The sequence below is a fragment of the Macrobrachium nipponense genome, chromosome 7 (genome assembly GCF_015104395.2).
Source record: "Macrobrachium nipponense isolate FS-2020 chromosome 7, ASM1510439v2, whole genome shotgun sequence".
NCBI classification, from domain to species: Eukaryota; Metazoa; Arthropoda; class Malacostraca; order Decapoda; family Palaemonidae; genus Macrobrachium; species Macrobrachium nipponense.
This window is the reverse complement of record NC_061109.1, coordinates 55,247,161-55,271,160: the sequence shown is the minus strand read 5'-3', so window position 1 is coordinate 55,271,160 and position 24,000 is coordinate 55,247,161. Positions and strand designations below refer to the sequence as shown.

Here is a 24,000-nt window from a genome sequence, read left to right as displayed (position 1 = left end):
AAAACACATTTTGAATATAGTTTCCTTCAAAATTAAAAGAGAGTTTATACATTATTTCATGTTGACTAATTCTTTAATCAAGTATATAAAGCAATTTTTGAATTGGCTGTTATCTCAGAAAAACGCTTCCATAGTATCTAAATAGCACAATGTTTGAAATGACATCATCTGAAAAATACCTTGGTTCTCTTCCAAACAGATGTGATATTTATATATATAATTAAATGATCATAACGAATTAACAATGTTTTTGCCCTGTCTGTTTTAAAAGGCAGAAACTGTAGATGAAAGACAAGGCAAATTCAATATCTTCGTAATGCAGCTTTAAAATGAATATAGGTTTTGATGGAAGGAACAAAAACAATCAGTTACAGACAGAATTTCCATCTGCCCCCTTCTCATAATTTAGCCATCTGTCTAGTTCTGGAGAATGTAGCCAAAGTTCCACCACAAAATTCTCTGAGAGCAACGACAGAGGCATAATACATCCTCAAGGTGATCCCAGCACTTTCCCGGCAGCTGGTTGCCCCATCGAAGAGAACTGACTAAGACCTTTTCCAGTTAATTATCACAGAGTTCTCCTGGCTACCTCTGCACATGCCAAAACTGCCTTTCATAGAGCAATAAATCAACAGGCTTTCTATACCTCTGTATTTCTTCAGTCGGAGATTGACAGCATAGAGAAAAAGTACAGTAAACATCTTGGCAGACATCTAGCAACCAGACATTTCCAAAATCTTACTTCATCATCCTGACAGATTACCAACCTCTCATCAACACCATAACCAAAACATGAAATGTACGACTATCACTACCACAAAAATCCTTCAGTGGGATGGTACCACCTTTGGTGTCACAGGAAGGACATTTCTCTGGACTCCAGCTCAGGCTTTCTGCACGTGTTATAGCCAAGGGCTATGCAAAAGCAAATGTTTCAAATTATCCACGAATTCCAAACTGGTTACAGAAACATTTACACGACTCTGGCCAAAGAGCGACATAAAAATGGGCAAAACATTGCAAAGAGTACTAAAGAAACAAATGGACCACATACAATGTCCAGCATTGAGAAATCCCTCGTCACTGACACTGGTTCAACCATCGCCCTGTTCCCCTCCTGTGAGTTAAAAGACATCTTCACAGGTACTTAAAGAACAACCTGATGGCCAGTGGCAGTCACAATGCTGAAAGCGCCATTGAGTGCCTACTTATTGACTGCTTGGTCAGCTATAATGGCATCTCAGACAAAGAAGCGATGAAATCACAAAAGGGGTAGTAAAGCCCAGCAACAAGAGACAGATCATTAGGTCAGGGGATACAAAGGAAGGGGTAGGGCATAGGGCTTTAATCCCCAACATGATAAATTATGATGAAAAGTGAAAAATAGAAGTAGGAGTCTTTCCTCAAGTAGTATAGAAAGTATGTGCCATTTTGATATGCGCAGTGCTAACCATACCTGAAGAGATAGACACTGGCACTTCTTTAAGCAAAAGAATTTGAAGACATATTATAGCAAAGCGCCTTAGCGGCGTGGTTGGTATAGTATTAGCGTCCCACCTCGCTGGTCGCAGGTTCGATTCTCGGCCATTCCATTGAGGAGTGAGAGATGTGTATTTCTGGTGATAGAAGTTCACTCTCGATGTGGTTCGGAAGTCACGTAAAGCTATTGTCCCGTTGCTGAATAACCACTGGTTCCATGCAACGTAAAAGCACCATACAACAACAACATATTATAGCAAATGTATCCACTCAAAAGCACACATTCATATAAACACTACTTTTCTTTGTGGGTAACACATTTTTTTTATCTTTTTTCTTCTTTGTCGTCGTGGATAATATGGTGACCTCATCCCGATTGTCACTGTTGTGGAGACTAGATTGATGTTCAACAAAAATGGCCAAGGTCAGTGTTGGGTGGTACTGGAATCAGGCGCTCTTGCTTAATTTTCACGTCATCAACAGTGTTTCATACAAACCTATGCTTATTCAATATGTGTATTTTAGTGACACTTGCTTTCTATACTGTTGAGAAAAGACCCCTACTTCTACTATTCACTTTCATCAAAATTTAGCAGCTTGCGGAGTAAAGTCCCACACCCTACCCTTCCTTTGAATCCCCTGACTTCCATACCTGTCTATTGTGGCTGGGCTTTACTACCTCTTTTGTGATTTCATAACTTTTTTTGCCTGTGATTTCGGTCCTCTTTTGCAGTGGCCACGCCCTAGATCGCAAAAAATGTGGTAACAAAGGAATGGGATTACTTAGGTTCTTTCTAGACTCATGTGGCCTCTCTGTGGTAATAGTCAGCTCAGCTTGTTTACTGCATGATTATAATATAGTATATATATATATGAAAGCATTCTAAGTATTGAGGCTCTTTACTTAGGGTACAACAACGATAATGAAAACCAAAACCTTGTAGATGAATTCAGTGTGTGTGATCATTTTTAATTAAGACTAAACCACCCATGACCCATTGGGTCACTTTCATTATTTATTACATATTTAACAAGGTCCATACCCATACCCATATGCATATCTGTATCATACCTATATCCATGCTCATATCCATATCCATGTCATTCCCATACCAATACCCATATCTGTGTCATACCCTTCCCATATCCATACCATGCTCATACCCATACACATATCCATTCCATACCCATATCCATACCTATATCTGTACCAATAACCATGCCCGTACCAATACCCATACCCAAATTATGTCTGTACCTTACCCATACCCATATCCCTACCATACCCATACCCATATCTGTACCATACCCATACTCATAACCATACCTTTACCCATATCCATACCATACCAATACCCATACTAATACCCATACCCAAATCAATTTGATACCTATACCCATATACACCTTACTATACCCATATACCCAAATTAATTCCATACCCATGCCCATTCCCATACCTGTAGCATACTCAAACCAATGCCCATGCCCATACTCATATCTGTACCATACCCTTTCACATATCATTACCATACCATTCCCATACCCAACCCATATCTGTACCATACCCATGCCCACAGCTAAATTAACCTAGTAATAATAGTGAGCAAAAGACTACAGGACCAGCCCCTTTTACGGGAGGAGGAGGGAAGGGCGAAGGGGTAGGAAAGAGGGAAGGGGAGAGGAAGGGGGAGTAGGAGGGCGAAGAGGATGTTAGGGGGAGGAAGAGGGAAGAGTGAATGGGGAGGGGAAGGGTTGGGAGATTGGAAGGGTGATTGGGAGGGGAAGGGGAGTGGAAGGAAGATGGAAGAGCTGGGAGGGGGAGGGGAGTGGAAGGGAGATGGAAGAGTGAAGGGGAAATGGAATGCAGGAAGGTGAGTGGCAGGGCACAGCTAAATTAACACATCATGTGGTACTGTGAGCAAATAGACTAACAAACAAACAAACGTTTCAGTTTTAGTATTATGTATAGACAGATAATCGACACCACTTTCTATTCACACACATTAATAAAAAAAAAGCGTCTCTTTGAATGTTGTGAGCAGTCTGTACCTGATCATCCGGAAATATGAATTTTGGTGACTAATTTGAATGGCCCACTGTAAGTTTAAGTTTTCGTTATTTCAAAAAACAAATCCCGAAAGGCACCCCACCAGAATACGAGCTTTCAGAAGAACACGATTTAGAGACCTTAGTGGGGAACCTCTAAAACCAGAGTATTATCCTTGTTGGTTGGATATTTCCAGAGTTATCAAGGGCCAAAGTTGGGGATTTTGTGTACTCTGGGTTGTTGGGCTTTACTAACCGCCAACTAACTGAAATAATCCACTTTTCCCTGAAAGCAGTGCCCATCGCCGTGTAGCAGCCCAGTTCGAAAGCACAGTTACCCTGGGTACTCCACGATCTATGCATGGCCCATACACAAGAAATTTGTACCTCCCCTTTGCTGAAATAGCGTTCACTGAGATTGTCTGACGTGAATTCTTCCCACCTAGTAACGCCAGTGAATCAGATGTATATGAAAGACAACGAAACGTTGTTGGAAGAGTCCAACCATATGTTTGAATGTTCGATTCCATTTTTGAATCCTCTGAGCACCTGCTGGTTCATATTCATCAGAAACCATGTCCACAAGCCTCCCCAAACTCCGCCATACAAGAGGCCCAGATCCAACGATTGAAAAAAAAATGCTTATACATAAGTATTTTGACATGGTTGGCAGCCAGTCATAGAGGATCCTCTCTACCACGAGCTATTGCGCCACATGAACCACGCGGTCTTGGTCATCGCCTGTAATTTTATTGTAAGCACTTTAAATATGTGTACTCTATCTGAAGTGGATCAGATCTTGACATCCCAAGTATTAGTTAACCTTTCGCAGAGAATCGGATGGGAATTCTCATATCTCAAGGGATTTAGGACTTGTGATTATCAAGAAGAAATTGTTTCCCCACAATATTTTCAGCTTGAATGCTACTGAAGATCCACTTTCCAGGTTTTGTTGTTGAAAGAATTTAATCTTAAAAGATTTAAGAAGGAACCTCGTTGTCGGTCAGTAATTCCGAAGAGGGATAACTGTGAGTTTGTTTGAGGAATACGTTGGAGATTGAAATAAGGACTTTAGGCCTTATTATGGAAGGTCATATTATGAAATTAATGATGTGGAATTTGTCTTCATATAATGAACAAAGATTTTCTTATAAGCTTTTGCAGACTGATTGGTATTTAAAAGTAATCGTTTTATAGCGTATATGTTTTTTTCATATTTTGTTTTATTCCTCAGGTTATATTCTCTATGTTCCCTCTTTTCACCTTTTAAATTTTCATGAAAGATGAAAATAGATAGGGCTATTTTAAGGTTAGATACTTCGGGAAAATCAAGAATAACCACGTTTTATGGTCACTCTGCATTAAAAATGAAAAGCTGAAGTTGAATGTCAGACTACAAAATGACAGAATGGGAAGTTTGTATAAGATGATGGGACTGATGACTAAATTACTTTATGATGGATTTGATGATGACAGCATCAGCCGTTCGTCACTGAATTTAAATGCTATGCGTGCAAAGTAATATACCAAAGAACTCAAACAATTGCTGTAGTGGAATCATTGTCTGTGTACACGTGTTTGCAGTCAACCGCAACATATTTTGTACTTATTTTTGTTGTCTGTTTCTATAGAAATATGTGCTAAATATATTTATATATATGTATAGCATATATATATATATATATATATATATATATATATATATATATATATATATATACACACACACACACACACACATATATATATATATATATATATATATATATATATATATATATACACACATACATACATACATACATATATATATATATATATATATATATATATATATATATATATATATATATATATATATATATATATATATATACACTTAGATATTTGTATCTTAAAAAAGTGCAGCTTAATCATTTTGTTGTAATTATAAACAGTTAAAGAATGATATTGCAAGAATAACATTAATCGAGTTAACAACGCATAAATCAACAATGGCAAACGAAATACTGGTAAGTGGAAGCGTCTCTTATGGCGTTCCATGGTAAGACATTCTTTTCAGTTTCGGAATATTTTGATTTATGAGCTAGCTTAGGGAGCAAAATCAGATCATGAGCCGGAAAATGTTTCTTCTTATTCGGATCAGCATTTGCACTTGTGACTGCGACACGAAAACGTTTATGCAAGATAAATGTCTATCTGTCTGTGTCCTTGCAGTGATGATTTATTAAGTGTATAAGGTTGGCATGGTTACGGTAGTTAAAACCAAGGTTCTTCGACCTATATCTTGTAAATGGATAAGTAAACTAATGAACTTTGGCAATTATATCTATCTTGTCACATCAGTACAGTGGTGGAAAGGGGTCTATAGAGTGCATTTCTTCATGCTATAAGTCGGGACTTGCGTCCTCGCCTCGGGCAAAGCAAGATATGGGATTGGAAAGATTTCAGTATATATAGAGATTGGAGATGAAAATGTAGGTAAGGTGTATATTCCTGGTAAATGAGGAATCAAGTGAAAAAACTGTATTGCTGGATTGCAATGAGATGAAATCTAAGACTTGCCACCCTTATGTCTTAATGGGTTAGGAACAGATTTTCGAGGTGCCATGGTTTGTGCAGTGAAAAGTCACAAAAGTCTAAGGAAACGATGATAGAGATTGAATTATATTTATAATTTGAAAATAGATGAATATATTAACATGCAAAAATGTGTGTAAATTAGCGAAGAGAAAAAATGACCGTAAACCATACGTAGAAGACATATTCCGTGGTAGTTTACCTTGGTTCTATCCTAGTTCAATGGCAAAGAATGAGGCATAAATATCAGAACTACTGAGGCATTCATGTTGTCCTAGAGGTTAGTAAACAATTAGAAATAAGATGAAAACACACATACACATAAACCGTATAGTCCACATTGATGACGAATTATTAGCACACAAATAACATTGAATAGAAAAAAGAATAAATTTAAGGTTACCCCTTTTTTTATTGCAAAATTTGAATCGCATTGAAATTTACTTACGAGGTGAAGCCCTGGGGCTCATCTATATCAATGTCTATCTCGTCGGACGCCATTTCCGTAACTGAAGATGCCTGGCTGTGCAGTGCCGATCCTCTCGACCCACCATCTCTCCGAATTCGATTGGGGGTGCCAGCTGCGATACAGAAAATAAGTCGTATTTCATTTGACTTTCCACCCACCAATTTACCTCTATATGCATTTTTTTTTCATTAATATGATGTCAAAGAAACTTACGTTCATATGAGGCTGATTTCGCATGGCAATCAAAATGTTGGTAGTTATCAGACAGAGATTGCTTAAAAAATGTAAGGTTATATTAGCGACCAGTATGAGGTGAAATTCTGGATGATGCTGAAAAACTTTAATGTGTGTCTTATTACTATGGCAAAAAGAGAGAAAAGAAGTTCGAGATGTTTCTCATACGTGTAAAATTTAAAGGAATGCTAGACCTAGAAAAATTGGTAATCGTTCACGACTGAAATTATAAAGAAGAAAAAATATGGCACAGGTTAGCAAGAGAACCAGAAGCAGTATATTTTTTAAAATACTGCGAGTCACGAATGTGTAATGGAATTCGACATTTCATTTTGGTTTTTGAATGAAATTGTTAATAAACTTGATTAGTAATTTACAGTATACAAAACCAGAGTATTTGTAATGTATATTGTCAGATGTCAGTATTAATGATGAATGCATAAATCAAGTGTATGATTGCTCATAATATGTGTTGTCATTCTTTATTTAAAGGGCCCCTGATATTGCACTCTTTAATTGTCATTATTTACTTCATATATCATTCTAATCCTTCTTTCTTATTTGAATTACCAAAGGAAAAAATAGGGTTACTGAGTGTGACTTATAACCCCCCACACATATCAATATATATATATATATATATATATATATATATATATATATATATATATATATATATTATATATCGATATGGATGATGTATGTATTCAAAAATTGCTTGAAACCAGTTCTAAAGTAATTATTACAGAGGTAGCTTATCCTTTCAAAGTTTTCTTCAAGATACAATATGTATTTAAATCTCCATCGTACTTTTAGTTCGTGCACTGACTAATCACACTTATTCTATTCTTAATGATAAGGGGAAAGCCTATTTTCTAAGTAGCATTATGATTTGATTAATTATTATTGGATGGGATAACTTTAGAAGTGTATTAGGACGTGTTGATCCGTTTTTGTTTCATTAGATCCCGAGCGAGGTATAGTATGTAATTATGGTTGATTAGGTAAAGCATGCACAGATTTGTTGACTTATTTATTATAGAAATACTACCATCGCCATAATAGCTGTTCTCCATGCAGGTGCACTATCAAGCCCTTTGTCCAACCATACTTTGTATTTTCTTTTGAGATAAGATAAGCAGCTCTTTTTAGGAATGTCAGTGGCCCTTTAAATAGAACTCAATCTATTCTTTGAACATTAGCGGTGTTATCAGGATAAATTGATTTTCTCGGTTTTTCATTTATTAACTAGAACACTATTAGTATAGGAAAAACATCACCGGCAACATGCACATCACTATCGACCTTGTCTGCTGTTAGTCATGAGGGTGTATTTAATGGATATAGGGCCAAAGGAACTACAATGCAGAACATCTATATAGGGAGGGGGTCATCAGCTTGAGTGGTGAATGATTAAATATTCATGAGATAGGTTTCATCATTTCGAATGGAAGTCTCTCCCACCATGTGCTGAATCATTTGATTAGAAAAGTATGCTGAGCAATTCTCTCATATTTTTGAAGACATCCTCACACTCAGGTACTTCACCCTGGACTTCTATATTGTTCACATGAACTGTTAGATCATTCATCTCCGCAGCTGCCTCATGAAAGAACCGTGCTTCTGGAAGCCAAGGAAGTTGCCTCATGAACAGGTAGGGCTATACTGTAACTAATATTGCCCTCTAGGCGGGTGTAATGTGCGACCCAGAGGAGAGAGTATTATTGACTGGTTGTGAAGACGTTACTAGTGAGAGGGAAGAAAAAAAAAACAAAAAACAAAGAGAGAAACCCGATGATCAGGTTTTGCAAACGCCTTCCTTCTCCTACGAAGCCTTACCTGTACATTCGTAGCTGCGTGACCTGGCCAGCCCCCTGCCTCGTCCTGGGTTGCCCAAGAGGGCTGGGGGCGGCGCTCCTGCGGTCTCCGTGCCGGGCGACACACAGCCCAACATGCCCCTCAAGCGAGCCATGGACGACCACCTTCGCGCCACCTCCTCTACACCCATGCAACAGATGGCATCACCACACCACATCAATACACGCCCGAGCTACACTACGCCCTCACGCCCACAGTTCCCTACTCTCACAACTGAACCGCCCTCACTCCCTTCGAGTTTGTAGCTTTTAACTTTATTGTAAGAATTTTTTTCTTGAGTGCACCTATACACCAATACAAGTTCATGAACAGGTGAGTGTGGGCGTGTGTTTAGGTTGTGTGAAGTGAAGGAGTGGGCGATTGGGCGACGGGCGTTGGGTGAAAAAAAAAGCCTTGCAACAGGGACATGACACCTTATTTATACAGACTTCGAGCTGATATACAACACACAAGGCTCCTCAAGACTGTTCAGTGGTGGATTAATACAAGGCTTGAAACATAAAAGGCACCAGCTACTGTCTGTGTTGGCTCAACCACAGGTAAACAAGCACTACAATGGACCTACATCAACATGGATTGCAAAATAGTAATAGCCAAAACTGAAATGCAGTCACTCTTGTCGGAGGTGATCTGTGTAACTTATTCTTTTTCTTCTTCATTTTACAAGTATGTAATTAGTTTTAGTCAAGTGTGATAATGAAAAGTAAAACTAAATAAAAGACTATGTCTAGGTGCAGTAAAATTTGCTTAGTTATGGTACTTAGCCAATGTCTTTGTACTCCTACATTTCTCATTTTGATTAAGCACTGTTAGTTTTTTATGATCATTGTAATTTAAACACACACAATACAGAAACAAATAGCAAAGACATGTATACATGAGGCATAACTAACAAGGTTAATATGTATGTATATATATAAATATTTATGCACGAGGACAACCAATTCGTGAATGAACACTGAAGACATCTCCACCACTCACAATGGAACGAATATATGTCGATTCATGTCTCTATCCTCTTCTTTATCTTATTCTTCATCCTTCTCCTCCTTCCCCTTCTCAGCGTCTCCAGACGTCTAACCTCTCTTTCCCTATGCCTTTGTGCTTTTCTCTTAGGTTTGTTCCATTTTAGCTTAATCTTTCGACTTACCTGCTCGAGGTTCTTCTACATAGAAGACCATGTCCCCGTCGCTGTCTCTCCTACCGGAATTCTCTGGCGCAGTTGATACGTCCATCTTACTCTTTGACTTGCGCCTTCTCAGAACACTGGCTCTCTTTGCCATCTGCAAGAAAAACCAGGGGGCAATGTTGGAAAGTACTTACTGAATATAGTGAACAAGAAAGTAATGTGTCTCACATTTGCGATAGGTAAGAATACACAAAATTACATTAATGAAATCATTTAGTGAAATGAGGGAAAGAAGTCTTTTTACTGTAAATCAGTTTTATATTTTAACTAACCCTTATTCAACAAGCGTTAGAAGATTTCAGAAGGATTCATTTTTCTTTAAGAACACATTCTTTGGCGGGTGTGGAAAAAACATCAAATGAATCTTATATTTTGGTCCAGGAAGAGGATAGTTTAGCATGCACAAACAGTATTAGTGCTTTTCACTCACCTTAAGACTTTCATGCATTTTTTACGAAAGGGAAAAGCTCTCAAGCATAATAAGAAAAATTACTATTTTAATTGAGCTAAAATCTAACTAAGGAAATTCAAGTAAAGCAGAACTTTCATACGTTTAGCATACATGTATGTATATATATATATATATATATACTATATATATATATATATACTATATATATATATATATATATCCTATATATATTTTTTTTATATATACATATGTATATATATTATATAGTATATTATATAATATATATATATATATATATATGATTATATATATATATATATATATATATATATATATATATATATATATATATATATATATATATATTATATCTATGTATATATACATTCATACATATATACACAGATACCATCATTATAACATGCTAGGGACTAGAATATATGCATGGAAGTTCAGCATGAAATATATTTCTCTTTCAAATGCTCAGTGGTCAGGTTAGTGTAAATAAAAATTGTACTGAGATTGCTGTTAAAAAATAACGAAAATGGCGGTGGTCTATTGACAAAAAGAACACTTGTGATCGGGGAAGGGGTGTGGGTGCTACCATGTCATTTGGGGAGGGGCCAACGTGATCATACTTCACCTTGCTTAGTGGTGTATTGAGAGAACTCTCCTGGAAGATTAAATCAGCAAATATAGTAGCGAATATTAGACTTCAGAAATATATTTTAGAAATGGGGTTTATGTCAGTAGATTTACTAAAGCACTCTATTTTTGTCTCTAAAATTGCATTCTCATACAAGCGAGGAGAAAGGAAGGTTAAATGTTTTATTATAAAATAGATCGGTGAATGCTCTAGGTTTTCTAAATCCAGTTTTATCATTTATCACTATAGAATTAAAGGCATTTGTAAAGTACACAAAAACGAAGTAAATTTTTTGTGTTGGGAGTTAAGTAGAGAAATGAGTTTAGCGGTATATTTTCATTCTTTGTGGGCGAACGGAAAGGGTAAGTAAGAGTCATTGTCCACAGATTAGAGTAATGACATGCTTTGGCATCGAGCACTTCCCATACCAGTTGTGGCTGACGCAGTAATCATGTTAGAAAAGCTTTATAATCATGAACGTGGAGAATTTTAAAAGCCTTACTACTGTTACTAAAGCATTCATTCTTGGTATCAGGTAAGTTTAAATTCAGGCAACTAAATTACTACAAATTACAAAAAAGAGAAGAGCAGTTATATTCAGCTCGAGTAAGTTAGTTGTGGGACAAGTAAGTAGAGATTATATTGGCCAGACGAATAATACCCATCTATAATTGTAAAAAAAGAAAAAGAAAGCTAGATTGTGCTGGTGAAAGCCTTCTGAATGAGAGGTATAGAGAGGTGCCTCATTAAGTCAGAAGATGACGACTTGTGCTCTTCATTATATAAGTATTTTTTTTTCTTTTTGTTTTTGTGTGTGTTTTTTTACAGGAGGGCATTTGCTTGCTGCCGAAGTTATTCTTTTTACCGCCATACAAGGTTACTTTAATTAGTTTTTTATTTCTCCTTTATTTGATGAATGTTATATGCTCTTATGCAGAATATTTAACAGAGGTAAATGATCAATTTTGTACAAAGTAAATTTTCTCTACTTTAACAACAAATAATTCCCATCTTTGTACCGTATCAAAAAGACCAACTTTTTAAAAGCAGTTGTTTGGTGTGTATGAAGCGGGGATGTTATTGACTACCTTGCTTAGTGGTGTGGACTGTGAAGTGGTTATTGGGCGACGGATCTTTTAAATGAATTTTCCATGTCGCCGTCGAGTTGAAATGTTTATCGGCCGCATAGCAACGCCACAAACACTGTATGAGCATTGCCGCAGCTGGGATTTGTCTATTAAAGTGTTTTTGTCTTTGCTTCTGTTGAACCTTTAAAGCGAAGCCAGATCCCAGGATACCCTGTAGGAAAATACGGAAGGATTAGCACTGTAACGCTAAATTGGGTGAAGTGACAATTTATCATCAATTATTTTTTCTACATACACTGAATTATTTGAAAATTTTTACCATATGTAAAATACATCTTTATTGTAACCAGATAAGGACAGGATAAAAACTGATACTGCTACATTTTTTTGACTAATATATCATTAACTCCAGATGCAAGATACAACAATAGAAAGCAAAGACTTGTCATGTATCTCTTACCGCTGGCAGTGCAAAGAAAGAGATGGCAAATACGCTAAAACAAGAAGCTACGATCTTTCCCATCCACGTTCGAGGTACGGTGTCGCCATATCCAATGGTGGTCACTGTAATCTGCCATAAACGATAATTGATTAAAGACTCGCATGACGAATGTCATTCATCAAAAAATTTGCACGCCATAAAGGAATTTCTGGAAGCACGATAGCTCTGCATGGGGCAATAGTATTGAAACTCAGAAATGCAAGTCATCATAAAAGGTTATGGAGTAGGAATGTTTAGATGCCAAAATTGTACGAATTGGATTGCAATTTTCGTTGTTAGAAAGACATGAACACAATGTGGATAGTACTAGTTCAAAATGCTACAACTTACCACACCCCACCAGAGGGCATCGGCGTAACTGTTAAAATCTCCCCGATCGTCATCTTGTTCTGCGCTGTCGGGGTTTTCGTCGTCCTTCTTTTCTGCCAGATACACGAAATAGGACGAAAAGATGAGGCCCAGGAACCCTATGTACAGTGTCGTGATCAGCTCCTGTTCGGATATTGAGAAAATTCGTCGTTAATTTTTATTTTGAATTGGAAAAGCGCTTTAAGTCTAACAAGCCTTCATAAGAAGATTTACGGATTAAATCTTTCCTTCAAGCTGTTCATCTCATATTTATATATATATATATATATATATATATAATATATATATATATATATATATTATATATGTATCTGTCATATCACATTACCGGTGATTCATATATATATATATATATATATATATATATATATATATATATATATATATATATATATATATATATATATATATCGAGCTACAAATGTCCTTCAATATTCTAATTCTCTCTACCTCGGAATTAATCTATTTTCATATATGTTTAAACGAAGGGGAATTTTTTAGGCGATAAGAGATTTGCCGGCTGACGGGCGCGAACCATCAACACCTTCAAATCCAGGACGACGGGTGTTGATGGTTCGTGCCCGTCAGCCGGCAAATCTCTTATCGCCTAAGAAATTCCCCTTCGGTTAAACATGTATGAAAATATATTAATTCCGAGGTAGAGCGAATTAGATATTAAAGGACATTTGTAGCTCGATATATTATATATATATATATATATATATATATATATATATATATATATATATATACTTGTAGGCTTCCAGGGAAAGGCATTCGATATAATTGAAGGTTTATTGCTGATGCCGACGTTTCACAATACATTGTTGCATTTTCAAGGCTGAAATACAGCGAGTTGATTCTTAATAAAATTAATCATAAAAACACATTATAATAAAATATAAAAATATAACTAAAATCACTTATTTAAAATGTTAACTCATTTAAAAATATACATATATAAAAGCAAAAAAGACAAAAACACAACACCATTGGCACGAAATGACCTACCCAGACGGGAGTTGAAAGGAAACTGTTGAAACAAAGTTACAATAATAATAAACAAGGCACACACGTACAGTAAGGCAACGACAAGACAAATAGGGCCGTTAAGCAATGAACAATTGTGTAGATGAGGTTGGGTGTTTAATGATGGGACAGTTAATTTTTATCATTATGGACTCTAGGGTTGTTAGGTCATTGTTTTTCTGCGTTTGTCCTATTATCTGAAAATCTTTGTTATCTATGTATGTTTTGCATAATTTGGCTGAACTTCCTTCCTAATTGGATTGCTCCTGGGTTGGACAGTCTGCTTCCAGTTCTAAAACTAATTCCTCTATGGGCGTCTATGCGTACCCTTAGCAGTCGTTTGGTACATCCAACGTAAGTCCCCTGGTTACCACCTGGGGCAAGTATACTTATAAACAACGCTGGACGTAAACAACGGACTAACTTTGTCCTTGAGCTTGAAAAAGGCACCCGATGGTGCAAGGATTTTTGGGAATCAATTTTAGATTTAAGGCAGGCAATTCTCTCTGAATTAAATTTAGACACTTTTTCCTAAGAAATCATCATATAAGTAAGGGAACGTTGCAAACATTTTCATTTTCGGCACAGTATGGATAGCAAGTGGGGCATTTCCATTCGATGACACGTTTGCTCTTTTCAAGCGTGATTTTAATGCCGACTCCTTTTTAGACTATGTCAACACACAACACCCGAACATCAAATTCACCCATGGAGAAGGAATCTAACAATAAATTACCGTTCCTGGATGTTTATTGTCTCTAGAAAAGAACAAGGGTTTTATACAGGGATTTATAGAAAAGATACTTTTACAGGTTTGGGCACGAATTTCTACAGCTTCTGTCATTCTAATTTTAAATTAAACTCCATTTCTACTCTCCTCCCGGGCCCAGGGCCTTTTAACAGCACGCGTCCAGTTGGATGGCTTTCCACGAAGAGGTCGTAACTTTGGCGAACTACTTCAGTAATAACTGTTTTCCTCAAAGGGTGTTCTTCAGAGCCTTAAACAAGTTCTTAGACAAGAAAATGGAAATGCCCACTGCTATCCATACTGTGCCGAAAATGAAAATGTTTGCAACGTTCCCTTACTTATATGATGATTTCTTTAGGAAAAAGTGTCTAAATTTAATTCAGAGAGAATTGCCTGCCTTAAATCTAAAATTGATTCCCAAAAATCCTTGCACCATCGGGTCCTTTTCCTTTTTCAAGCTCAAGGACAAAGTTAGTCCGTTGTTTACGTCCAGCGTTGTTTATAAGTATACTTGCCCCAAGGTGTAACCAGTGGGGACTTACGTTGGATGTACCAAACGACTGCTAAGGGTACGCATAGACGCCCATAGAGGAATTAGTTTTAGAACTGGAAGCAGACTGTCCAACCCAGAGCAATCCAATATAAGGAATCATTCCAAATTATGCAAAACATACATAGATAACAAAGATTTTCAGATAATAGGACAAACGCAGAAAAACAATGACCTAACAACCCTAGAGTCCATAATGATAAAATTAACTGTCCCATCATTAAACACCCACCTCATCTACACAATTGTTCATTGCTTAACGGCCCTATTTTGTCTTGTCGTTGCCTTACTGTACGTGTGTGCCTTGTTATTATATTGTAACTTTGTTTCAACAGTTTCCTTTCAACTCCCGTCTGGGGTAGGTCATTTTCGTGCCAATGGTGTTGTGTTTTTGTCTCTTTTTGCTTTTTATATGTATATTTTTATTTATTTTTAAATGAGTTAACATTTTAAATAAGTGATTTTAGTTATATTTTATATTTTTATTTATAAGTGTTTTTATGATTAATTATTAAGAATCAACTCGCTGTATTTCAGCCTTGAAAATGCAACAATGTAGTTGTGAAACGTCGGCATCAGCAATAAACCTTCAATTATATCGAATGCCTTTCCTGGAAGCCTACAAGTATGATTCCGAAAGCTTGCAGCTCCAATTTTTAATATATATATATATATATATATATATATATACATATATATATATATATATATATTATATATATGCGAGCAATGAGTGTGGGGGCCAACATACATTGTTTTCAGTTGTAAGTTGAACCCTCGACCCTCGATTCATTAAAGGCCACTCTCTTTGGGATTCACACTGATCGCTTTCTTAAACCCTACTTTTTCGCCCAGCACCTCTCTTCGCTAATTCATTGTTTATCTCCTCGAAGGTGTTAGTTCAGTGCAACATCTAATAGAGTCCTTTATAATTGAATGCACTACCCTATATTTATTTTTATATTTAGATTCTTATTTCTCGTGGTTTGTTGGGCTTTATTCATTCTGTAGATAAAATATTCACTGAATTTAGAGGTATCGTTTACGATACCGTGAACAAAAAGCTAGATTTTTGCAAATAATAAAGAATAACTAAAAGAGAGAGAGAGAGGATAGCAAATGATCGAAGAGACAAAATTTTATCCAGATATAAACTTAAAATGAACTTTCATTATGATATATATATATATATATATATATATATATATATAATATATATATATATATATATATATATTTGTGTGAGTGTGGTGTATGTGTATTATTTAAGAATTTTATATACCCGTCTAAACCCGGGGTCACTATATTCATTAAACGACAATCATCACACAGGAACGTAAACACACACAGATATGTATATATATATATATATATATATATATAGTATATATATATATATATATATATTTGTGTGTGTGAATTATTCCATCTAAATTACGTTCTTTCCCGGAATCTCCAAAATTTGGGATGTTATTTTTCAGCAGCTTTGTTTACAAGTGACTGTCAGCGATACACTGACTTGTGAGCTATTTTGTCAACTTCATTATTCCCCTTTAATAAAATTACCTTCTCTGCAGCATTAGAGTGCTGCCGTTGCTGATCTGCTTTGGATTTATTCAGAAAAGAAGCGCACACCCCATTACACTATTATTCTCAAAGGGATGAAATTGAAAGCCTCCCCTTGAAACTGCTTCTAGATCTGTCACTCACCTGTCTGTGAATGAATACGACGGATCCTAAGAGCCTCCAGGTTCCTCCTTGTCTGTCTACGTGGAGCATCCGAAGTATCTGAAGGAAACGAATCCCTCGGATGGCAGACGTTGCGAACACCTGCCCATTCGAACCGACACAGAGCACAACAATGGACGCTACCACTACTATCAAATCTAGAAGAAAAGGTGAGATTTGCAGCATGAGACATCGAAGATTTGTAGTCGTCATGCATGTTGTGTTTGGTAGAATATTGTCGCCTTCTTCCTCAGGACTATAAGATTTAAAAAAGGGACAAGTTTTAAATTCTCTTTGTTTAGTATATCGTTGTTTTTTATAGGAAAAAAAAATCCCAATAGAATTCTGGCATAACTCAACAGTGGTTTGTAGTGTTTACTTTTCTTCTGTAGCAGTGACAGTCTAGTATTTTGTTTTATCTACTGTGTTTCTGCTGAAGTAACAGTCTTGTATTTTGTTTTACAGTATAGATGAATTTATAGAAACTACATTCCAATTATTTAGAATTCAGAAAGAAATAAAAGATTTATTTGGAATATCCGCTTTTATTTTAGGATATTAAAAACGTATGGCCGTTCCCCCCCCCTTTTTTTTTTTCTTAACGCTCCTCGAACCGCCCAGAAAAGGACACCTGTTTTCCCTTTTTTTGGTTTTTGCTCTTAAAAAGAGTATTTGGTTCTCAAGGAATTGTCCTGTAAGGCTTCCCACCGGGAAGTGGAACCTAACTCTGAATGGCAAAGGTGCAGCTGTATCTTTTCATCCTTTCCTATTGTGCAAGCAATGCATTTATTGTGAGAAGGTAAATCCTTCAAGGAATTAGTAAAGATTCAGTAATCACGTCGACTACAATACGCAATTGTCAACTTTTAAAGGCAATGTTCAGGATAGAATCAGACACGTTTCACAGTCCTTTCCTCACGTTCCTCTATTATCATTCTTATTCATTTAATTTCCACCAGCCATTGTTTAATAATTTCTGCTAGTTATTCCCTAACATTTCTCTTCCATTCAGTATACCATTCAGTAGTATTGGCAGTTTTTTTTTTTTTTACATATCCAATTGTTTCTACTACGTCTTCTGAGGCTTCGGCCGTATCACATTTATCTGGGCAAGCTATAATTCTTCTATAGTCATATCAGCGTTCTTTACGTGGGTGATCAAAACAGTTGTAATTTGGTTTAAGGAATTATTTATAGCAATGTTATTCTTCCTCGTTTTAGCTGCTAAACCCAAATCTCAACGATTTTACGAGTAGTTTAGGTCGCTTGGTAAATAATTAAATCTTTTTAACTATATGTCATTTCATTCGTAAGCAACTATATTGAATATCACATGCTTTTAGTTCGTTTATCTGAAAGCCAAATCAGATTCCTCTTTACTCGTCAAAGTAGCTGTAATTTAGGCAAAGTTATATATATCATTATCATAACACCCAGCCTGAAACTTTAGGCGTGACGTCACCTGCCCAGACTTCTAGTTGTTTGACTTCGCCCCATCTGCTCTCCACTACACTGCCGCGTTTGATTTAGTGTGGCAATCGTTTCCCGGTCCAGTCATTGCTAAAAAATATATGTTAATTTTACAGATAACGGTAGTTGGACGTTAGAGGATGTTAAAGTAAATGCTTAGATTGATTCCTATGCCCAAAATGTAGTGAAAATAGCAGTTGTATTTCCAAGTTAATCATTTATGACGAATTTCATTGATTATGATTAATCACTGAAAGATTATCTTTTATTACTCTTCAAAAGTTTATTTCTTGAGAGTTATGTTATTGTTTCTAATTCTCTAAACAATTTTTTTTTCGACATATACACTGTCTTTCAGTCATTTAGAAATTTAAGTTTTTGTAATTGTACGATTATCATTACTGGCTTGCGTTAATTTAATTTAATGATAAAATTTCATATCTTTTTGAATGATAAAGGTGACAGTTCGATTATTCTTGGATTGTCAATCTTTCGTTCACGTTTTTGCTTTGTTTTATATAAACACATTGTAGTAAGTGTAAATTAAACTATACTTACCTATTATACAAATAGGTTTTCGTATAAAACGTATTCGGCCGAACAGTCCCATATACTTCGACCTGCAACCTGCAGCCCATAGTCTCACTGCATATTCCACGCCAAAGAAAACCACCAAACAAATTTCCTGGAAAAGATTGTAAGCAATTAGAAATATCCTTCGCTCTCTATCCCTCTTTATGGGATCTCTTAACGAGATTCCATAAAAATGAAGATAATTGATTGAAAAGACATTATTTAAATCTCAATCTCACACAATCACAATGCTATACTTTACCGAGATATAGCTGTAATTTTGGACTAAGAAGTAATGATTTTTGACTGTAAAAGTTAGTTGAAATTCCACTTTCAGTAACAACATTTGTTTGCTGTTTTTTGGACATTTTTTTGAACTGACTTCCTTCCTTCCGACTTGACATTTCCTTACTTTTCTTAATGTGCTGAAAGAATTCTTTGTGAAATTTTGCTAAATAAACGTTTTATGTGAATATTAAACGGTTTGCATGATATTTGATACCTAGGTGGTTATAATTCCCCCCTCATGATTTATAATACGTCTATAACTGTTTCTGATTCATTTACCGTTCCGTTAAATTAGAGACAGTGACTGGCACAAACCTTTACTAAGTTATGTATGATGTTTTTCCGTTGACCGTAGAGCTTGGAATTAAACTTCCTATATTAGTTGCTTAAAAAGAATATACCACAGAAATTTTGAATATTCGTGCTAATTTTGCTGATTAGATTTTAGATGATTCAGGTATTCAAATTAGCATCCTCTGAAATATACCGGTTCATCTTTTACAGCAATATGAAATATGATTTTATATTTGAGGTAATTGGTAGCATGCCAGGTTATGATATCCATTATAAACAACGGCGGTATAAACATAATTTTGAATGAAATGATTCTGTAAAAGTACGTAGCATTGAGTGTTTTATATATAATTTCTATAATATATGTGTGTGTTATGCATGCATGCATATTGCATGTTATGATGACTTTAAGAAAATATTTTCGTAGATTTTGACTCTTTTTAAAGATAATAATTATTTGTTTTTAATCTGTGCAATAATTGCTGACAATTACATGATATTAGATGAAAGTTGATATTAAATTTTGCATAATGTGTCCATCCATAAACAAATTTGTACAACAATTTATAAGTATTATAGGAAAGACAATATATCAAAGTATAGCTTGTTGAAAAAAATGTATATCTCCAGTAGTACTTTGTTTTAGTAGATATTTTTTTTAGTGTAATATAGACATTGTTACTGGGAGCGATGATGATAATGGGCATCTAGAAGAACTTTAACTCGAAATTTTGACATCTTATTTTTGTTCAGTTGCATTTTGAATATATTGAAATTAATTAAAACCATTCTTTAATACATCAGACTTAGTATCCATTTAGGGAATCTTAACTTACCGTAGACCGATCAAAGAATTGAATTAACAGGTTTTGTATCGAATATATCAAAATTTGTATAATTTTTTACGTGCAGTTCGAAGTTTAAACTCCATTTAACGATGTATTTGGCGAGAAAGCCTATGTATCACGGCTGCTTAAGTTTTAGTGGATATTTTTCACAGAAAGGGAAACCCAGTTGGTTGAATGAATTTGACTTGTTTTGCCTTTTGTTTTTATTGCGTTGCTCTTTTAACACAGAGAGAAATTACTAACAGTTAGCTGTGAAAATACAACAAAATAAAGTCTCGCAAGAAAACTAGATTTAAACACATTATCCAACAAAAATCTCGAAGCGAAAATTTGGTCAATGAGAGAGGGGTTCAGTGGTCCATACATTATGCACACACAAAGGTATGTGGACACAAACAACATCTAATATAGTAGAATTATATATATATATATATATATATATATATATATATATATATATATATATATATATGAATAACTTGATCACGAAGTATATAAAACGTTATGCTGTGTATAAATAAAGGTTTTTGCCACGAAGGAAAAAATGAAAAACGAGATAGCCAAGCACTTTCGGTCTAGTACGACCCTTTACTCAGGGTCGTACTAGACCGAAAGTGCTTGGCTATCTCGCTTTTCATTTTTCTCCTTCGTGGCAAAAACCTTTATATATATATATATAATATATATATATATATATATATATATATATATATATATATATATATAATATATGTGTGTGTATATATATATATGTATATATATATATGATATATATATATATATATATATGTATATATATATATACACACACATATATATATTATATAATATATAATTTAATATATATATATATATACTATTAGCTGCTTAAGTAAAGGCTTTTTACCGAAAGATTCGCAGTTACTCCATCTTTATTTTTCCTCCGTGGCATTTTTAATCTTTATTTAATAATATATATATATATATAATATTATATATATATAGAAGAAGAGACCGGAGAGCGAGAGAGAGAGAGATGGAGAGAGAGAGAGAGAGAGAGAGAGATTTGTTTGGGGATTGTGACTGGCGAAGTGTGGAGAATATGGAAGGACAACTTGATGTGGTTAAAATGTTCAGAAGATGAATGACTGAATAGGTATCTGCATATTATTGGAGTGAAGCAAAATTTATGGTGAATACAAGTTCAAATTATAGGGGAAGGGGTACAAAAGTGCTCTTAAATGTAGTTAATACAAGTCACTTAGGTAAAAGGGAAGCGGGAAGAGTATGCAAGGAGAAAGTTGGAAGATTTTTTTAGAGGAAGGGTAAGGTTATGAGAGTGAATGGATACCAGAAAGATGGAGAAAAAAATGAAAGCAGATTGTTCTTGAATTTCGTTTTGAGTAGATACAACTAAACATAGCAAGATGAGCCAAGAAATCAGGTATGGAGCAGGTGAAGGAAGGAAGGTTGCAGAGTCTGTGCATAGGTTTGAGTTGAGTCTTGGAAGCTAAAGTTGAAACGTAGAAGGAGATAAGTGAATTGGTGTCCTTTTACTGAAATATCCGTTGAATGTGAATGAAAGAAAAAAGGGCTTAAAGCTGTGTAGAACTGCATAGTCAACATGGCGCAAGGCCAATCGAAAGTGTCCGAAATATGGACATTGTATGAAAGCATAGGTGGAGGGATTGGATGGATGAGGATGTTATGAAACTGTTTAGACACATGTTATTAATAAAGAATGACATTTTGGTTAAAAAAAAATCATATATTGCTGAAGTGTTCGGAAGACCTTATTCAGGAATAACAAGAATGGCTTAATGTGTTTGGAGGTTTTGACACTGTTCATAATCATTCTTATGCAAGCTAATGAAGTGAAAGGTTTGGCGGAAGATTTCATCTACATTTCAGTAGTTGAAGCATGTATGTTTCAGTGACTTTTTCCTGGAGCCACCGACTGTTATATGCACACACACACACACACACACACACACACACACACACACACACACATATACATTTTTCGGGCAGAGTTTCTGTCACACAATTTTTGTTACAGGCGATCGCCTTTGTGGCATTGATTCTTTGATGCAAACTTTTTCATATTTCCTTCTGCTTTTTCAATAAATTTTCAAAGTTCTGGATAAGTACACAGATTCGTGCTGTTTTCCATTTATTGCTACAGTCCGTTTCGCCTTATCTCAGGCTTGTTCATGGAAGAACTGGTACATACAGTTTGTTATTGATTGAGCTGGCCCTATACCAGCACGGCATCTTGCTCATAGAGCAGCCCGTAATACATACAGGCATCCTCTACTCTAGTTATATCGACAAAAGGCGGAGGGGTTGCCATATTTCTTGGTTACCATGTATGGTTTACAATTCACAATGGGGTAGTTAGTTGTTTACATAATATATTTACATAATATGTTATTCCATGGTAAAACTGTTACGGTATTGATTCTATATTTTATTTCACATCTTATATCCCTAATAAATTATTGATTTCTTCGTGTGTGGTGCTTTGGTATGGCCCCATTTGGCGTTGTTGACCTTAACCTTGGATCCCTCTACTCGGTCGAGTAGAGAACGGTCACCTTCTATTTGCGAATTTTAACTTGGTTGCTTGTGGCTATAAGAACTGCTTCTGTTATTATTATGTCCCAGTATGAATTGCATCTATATTTTTTATTTTAACGTTGTTTATCAAGTCTTGTAACGATGGTTTCTTGTCGTGTTTGTTTAGTGTTGAAAGATGGCTCCTGTGGGCAAGCAATCTTCGACTGAGAGTTGTAGATGTTCTGCCAGTGTAGTTTTCTCTGGGAGGACTGCATATCTCCTCGGGACAAGTGAATTCATAAACCACATTGATAGACATCTTAGGTGTAGGTTTACAATACACATGTATCTTTATGTCGGTATAGGGGGATCGTGTCTTGACATTCTTTTTATTAATCTTCTTAATGAGCTGTTGTTATATTTACTGTTAAAGTTAGTTTGGTGGTATATTGTTATCTGTTGTCCTGTCTTCTCGTAGTGTTGGTCTGTGGTATTGTCTTGCTTATAGTATCGTTTAAAAAAAATGCGTTTTTCTGATTGTATCATGTTGTTTTCAAAATCGTTGCTTGTGAGTTGCTTCATAGTTCCAGGTGTTTCATCTTCCACGTGGTACAGTGGGTAAAAGCGCCCGCCGTACATTTGAACGGATTACCGACCATTTATTGGCCTCTGGACATTCACCTCTCCCGTTCAGGCAGCGTCCAATGCTGTAGCCTTTGTGTATACCTGTATGTTATATTTGTTTGTTTCGTTGTTTACTAGTATATCTAAAGATGGAAGTTTTCGGTCTAAGCTGTGTTCTATGATGAAGTTTAGTGAATATTTTTCTGTCGAGATGTTTTAAAGTCTGAACATCTTGTCTGTTATTTGTTGCAATGAAAATGTCTGCGACGTATATGGCATAAATTTCTGGTTTCTCATGACTATTTAAAAGAGTGTCGTCTAAATTAACCATGTATATGTTCGCCATAAGAACGACCTGGGGGTGGGGTGGGGAACTCATGTTTACACCATTAATCTGGCGGTATAATTCTTCTAT

The 24,000-nt window shown here is 35.5% G+C and overlaps 1 protein-coding gene across 1 annotated transcript in view; it reads right to left on the bottom strand.

The window, feature by feature from the left end:
• The window catches only part of LOC135217748 (potassium voltage-gated channel subfamily KQT member 1-like), a 335,873-nt gene that overhangs the window by 8,091 nt on the left and 303,782 nt on the right, over positions 1 to 24,000 (bottom strand). The window contains 10 exon segments of the mRNA XM_064253757.1: positions 6,557 to 6,689; positions 8,651 to 8,809; positions 9,840 to 9,972; positions 10,934 to 10,963; positions 12,025 to 12,048; positions 12,050 to 12,235; positions 12,485 to 12,595; positions 12,857 to 13,018; positions 16,933 to 17,108; positions 18,979 to 19,105. Coding sequence (XP_064109827.1) covers positions 6,557 to 6,689; positions 8,651 to 8,809; positions 9,840 to 9,972; positions 10,934 to 10,963; positions 12,025 to 12,048; positions 12,050 to 12,235; positions 12,485 to 12,595; positions 12,857 to 13,018; positions 16,933 to 17,108; positions 18,979 to 19,105 — 1,241 coding nt within the window.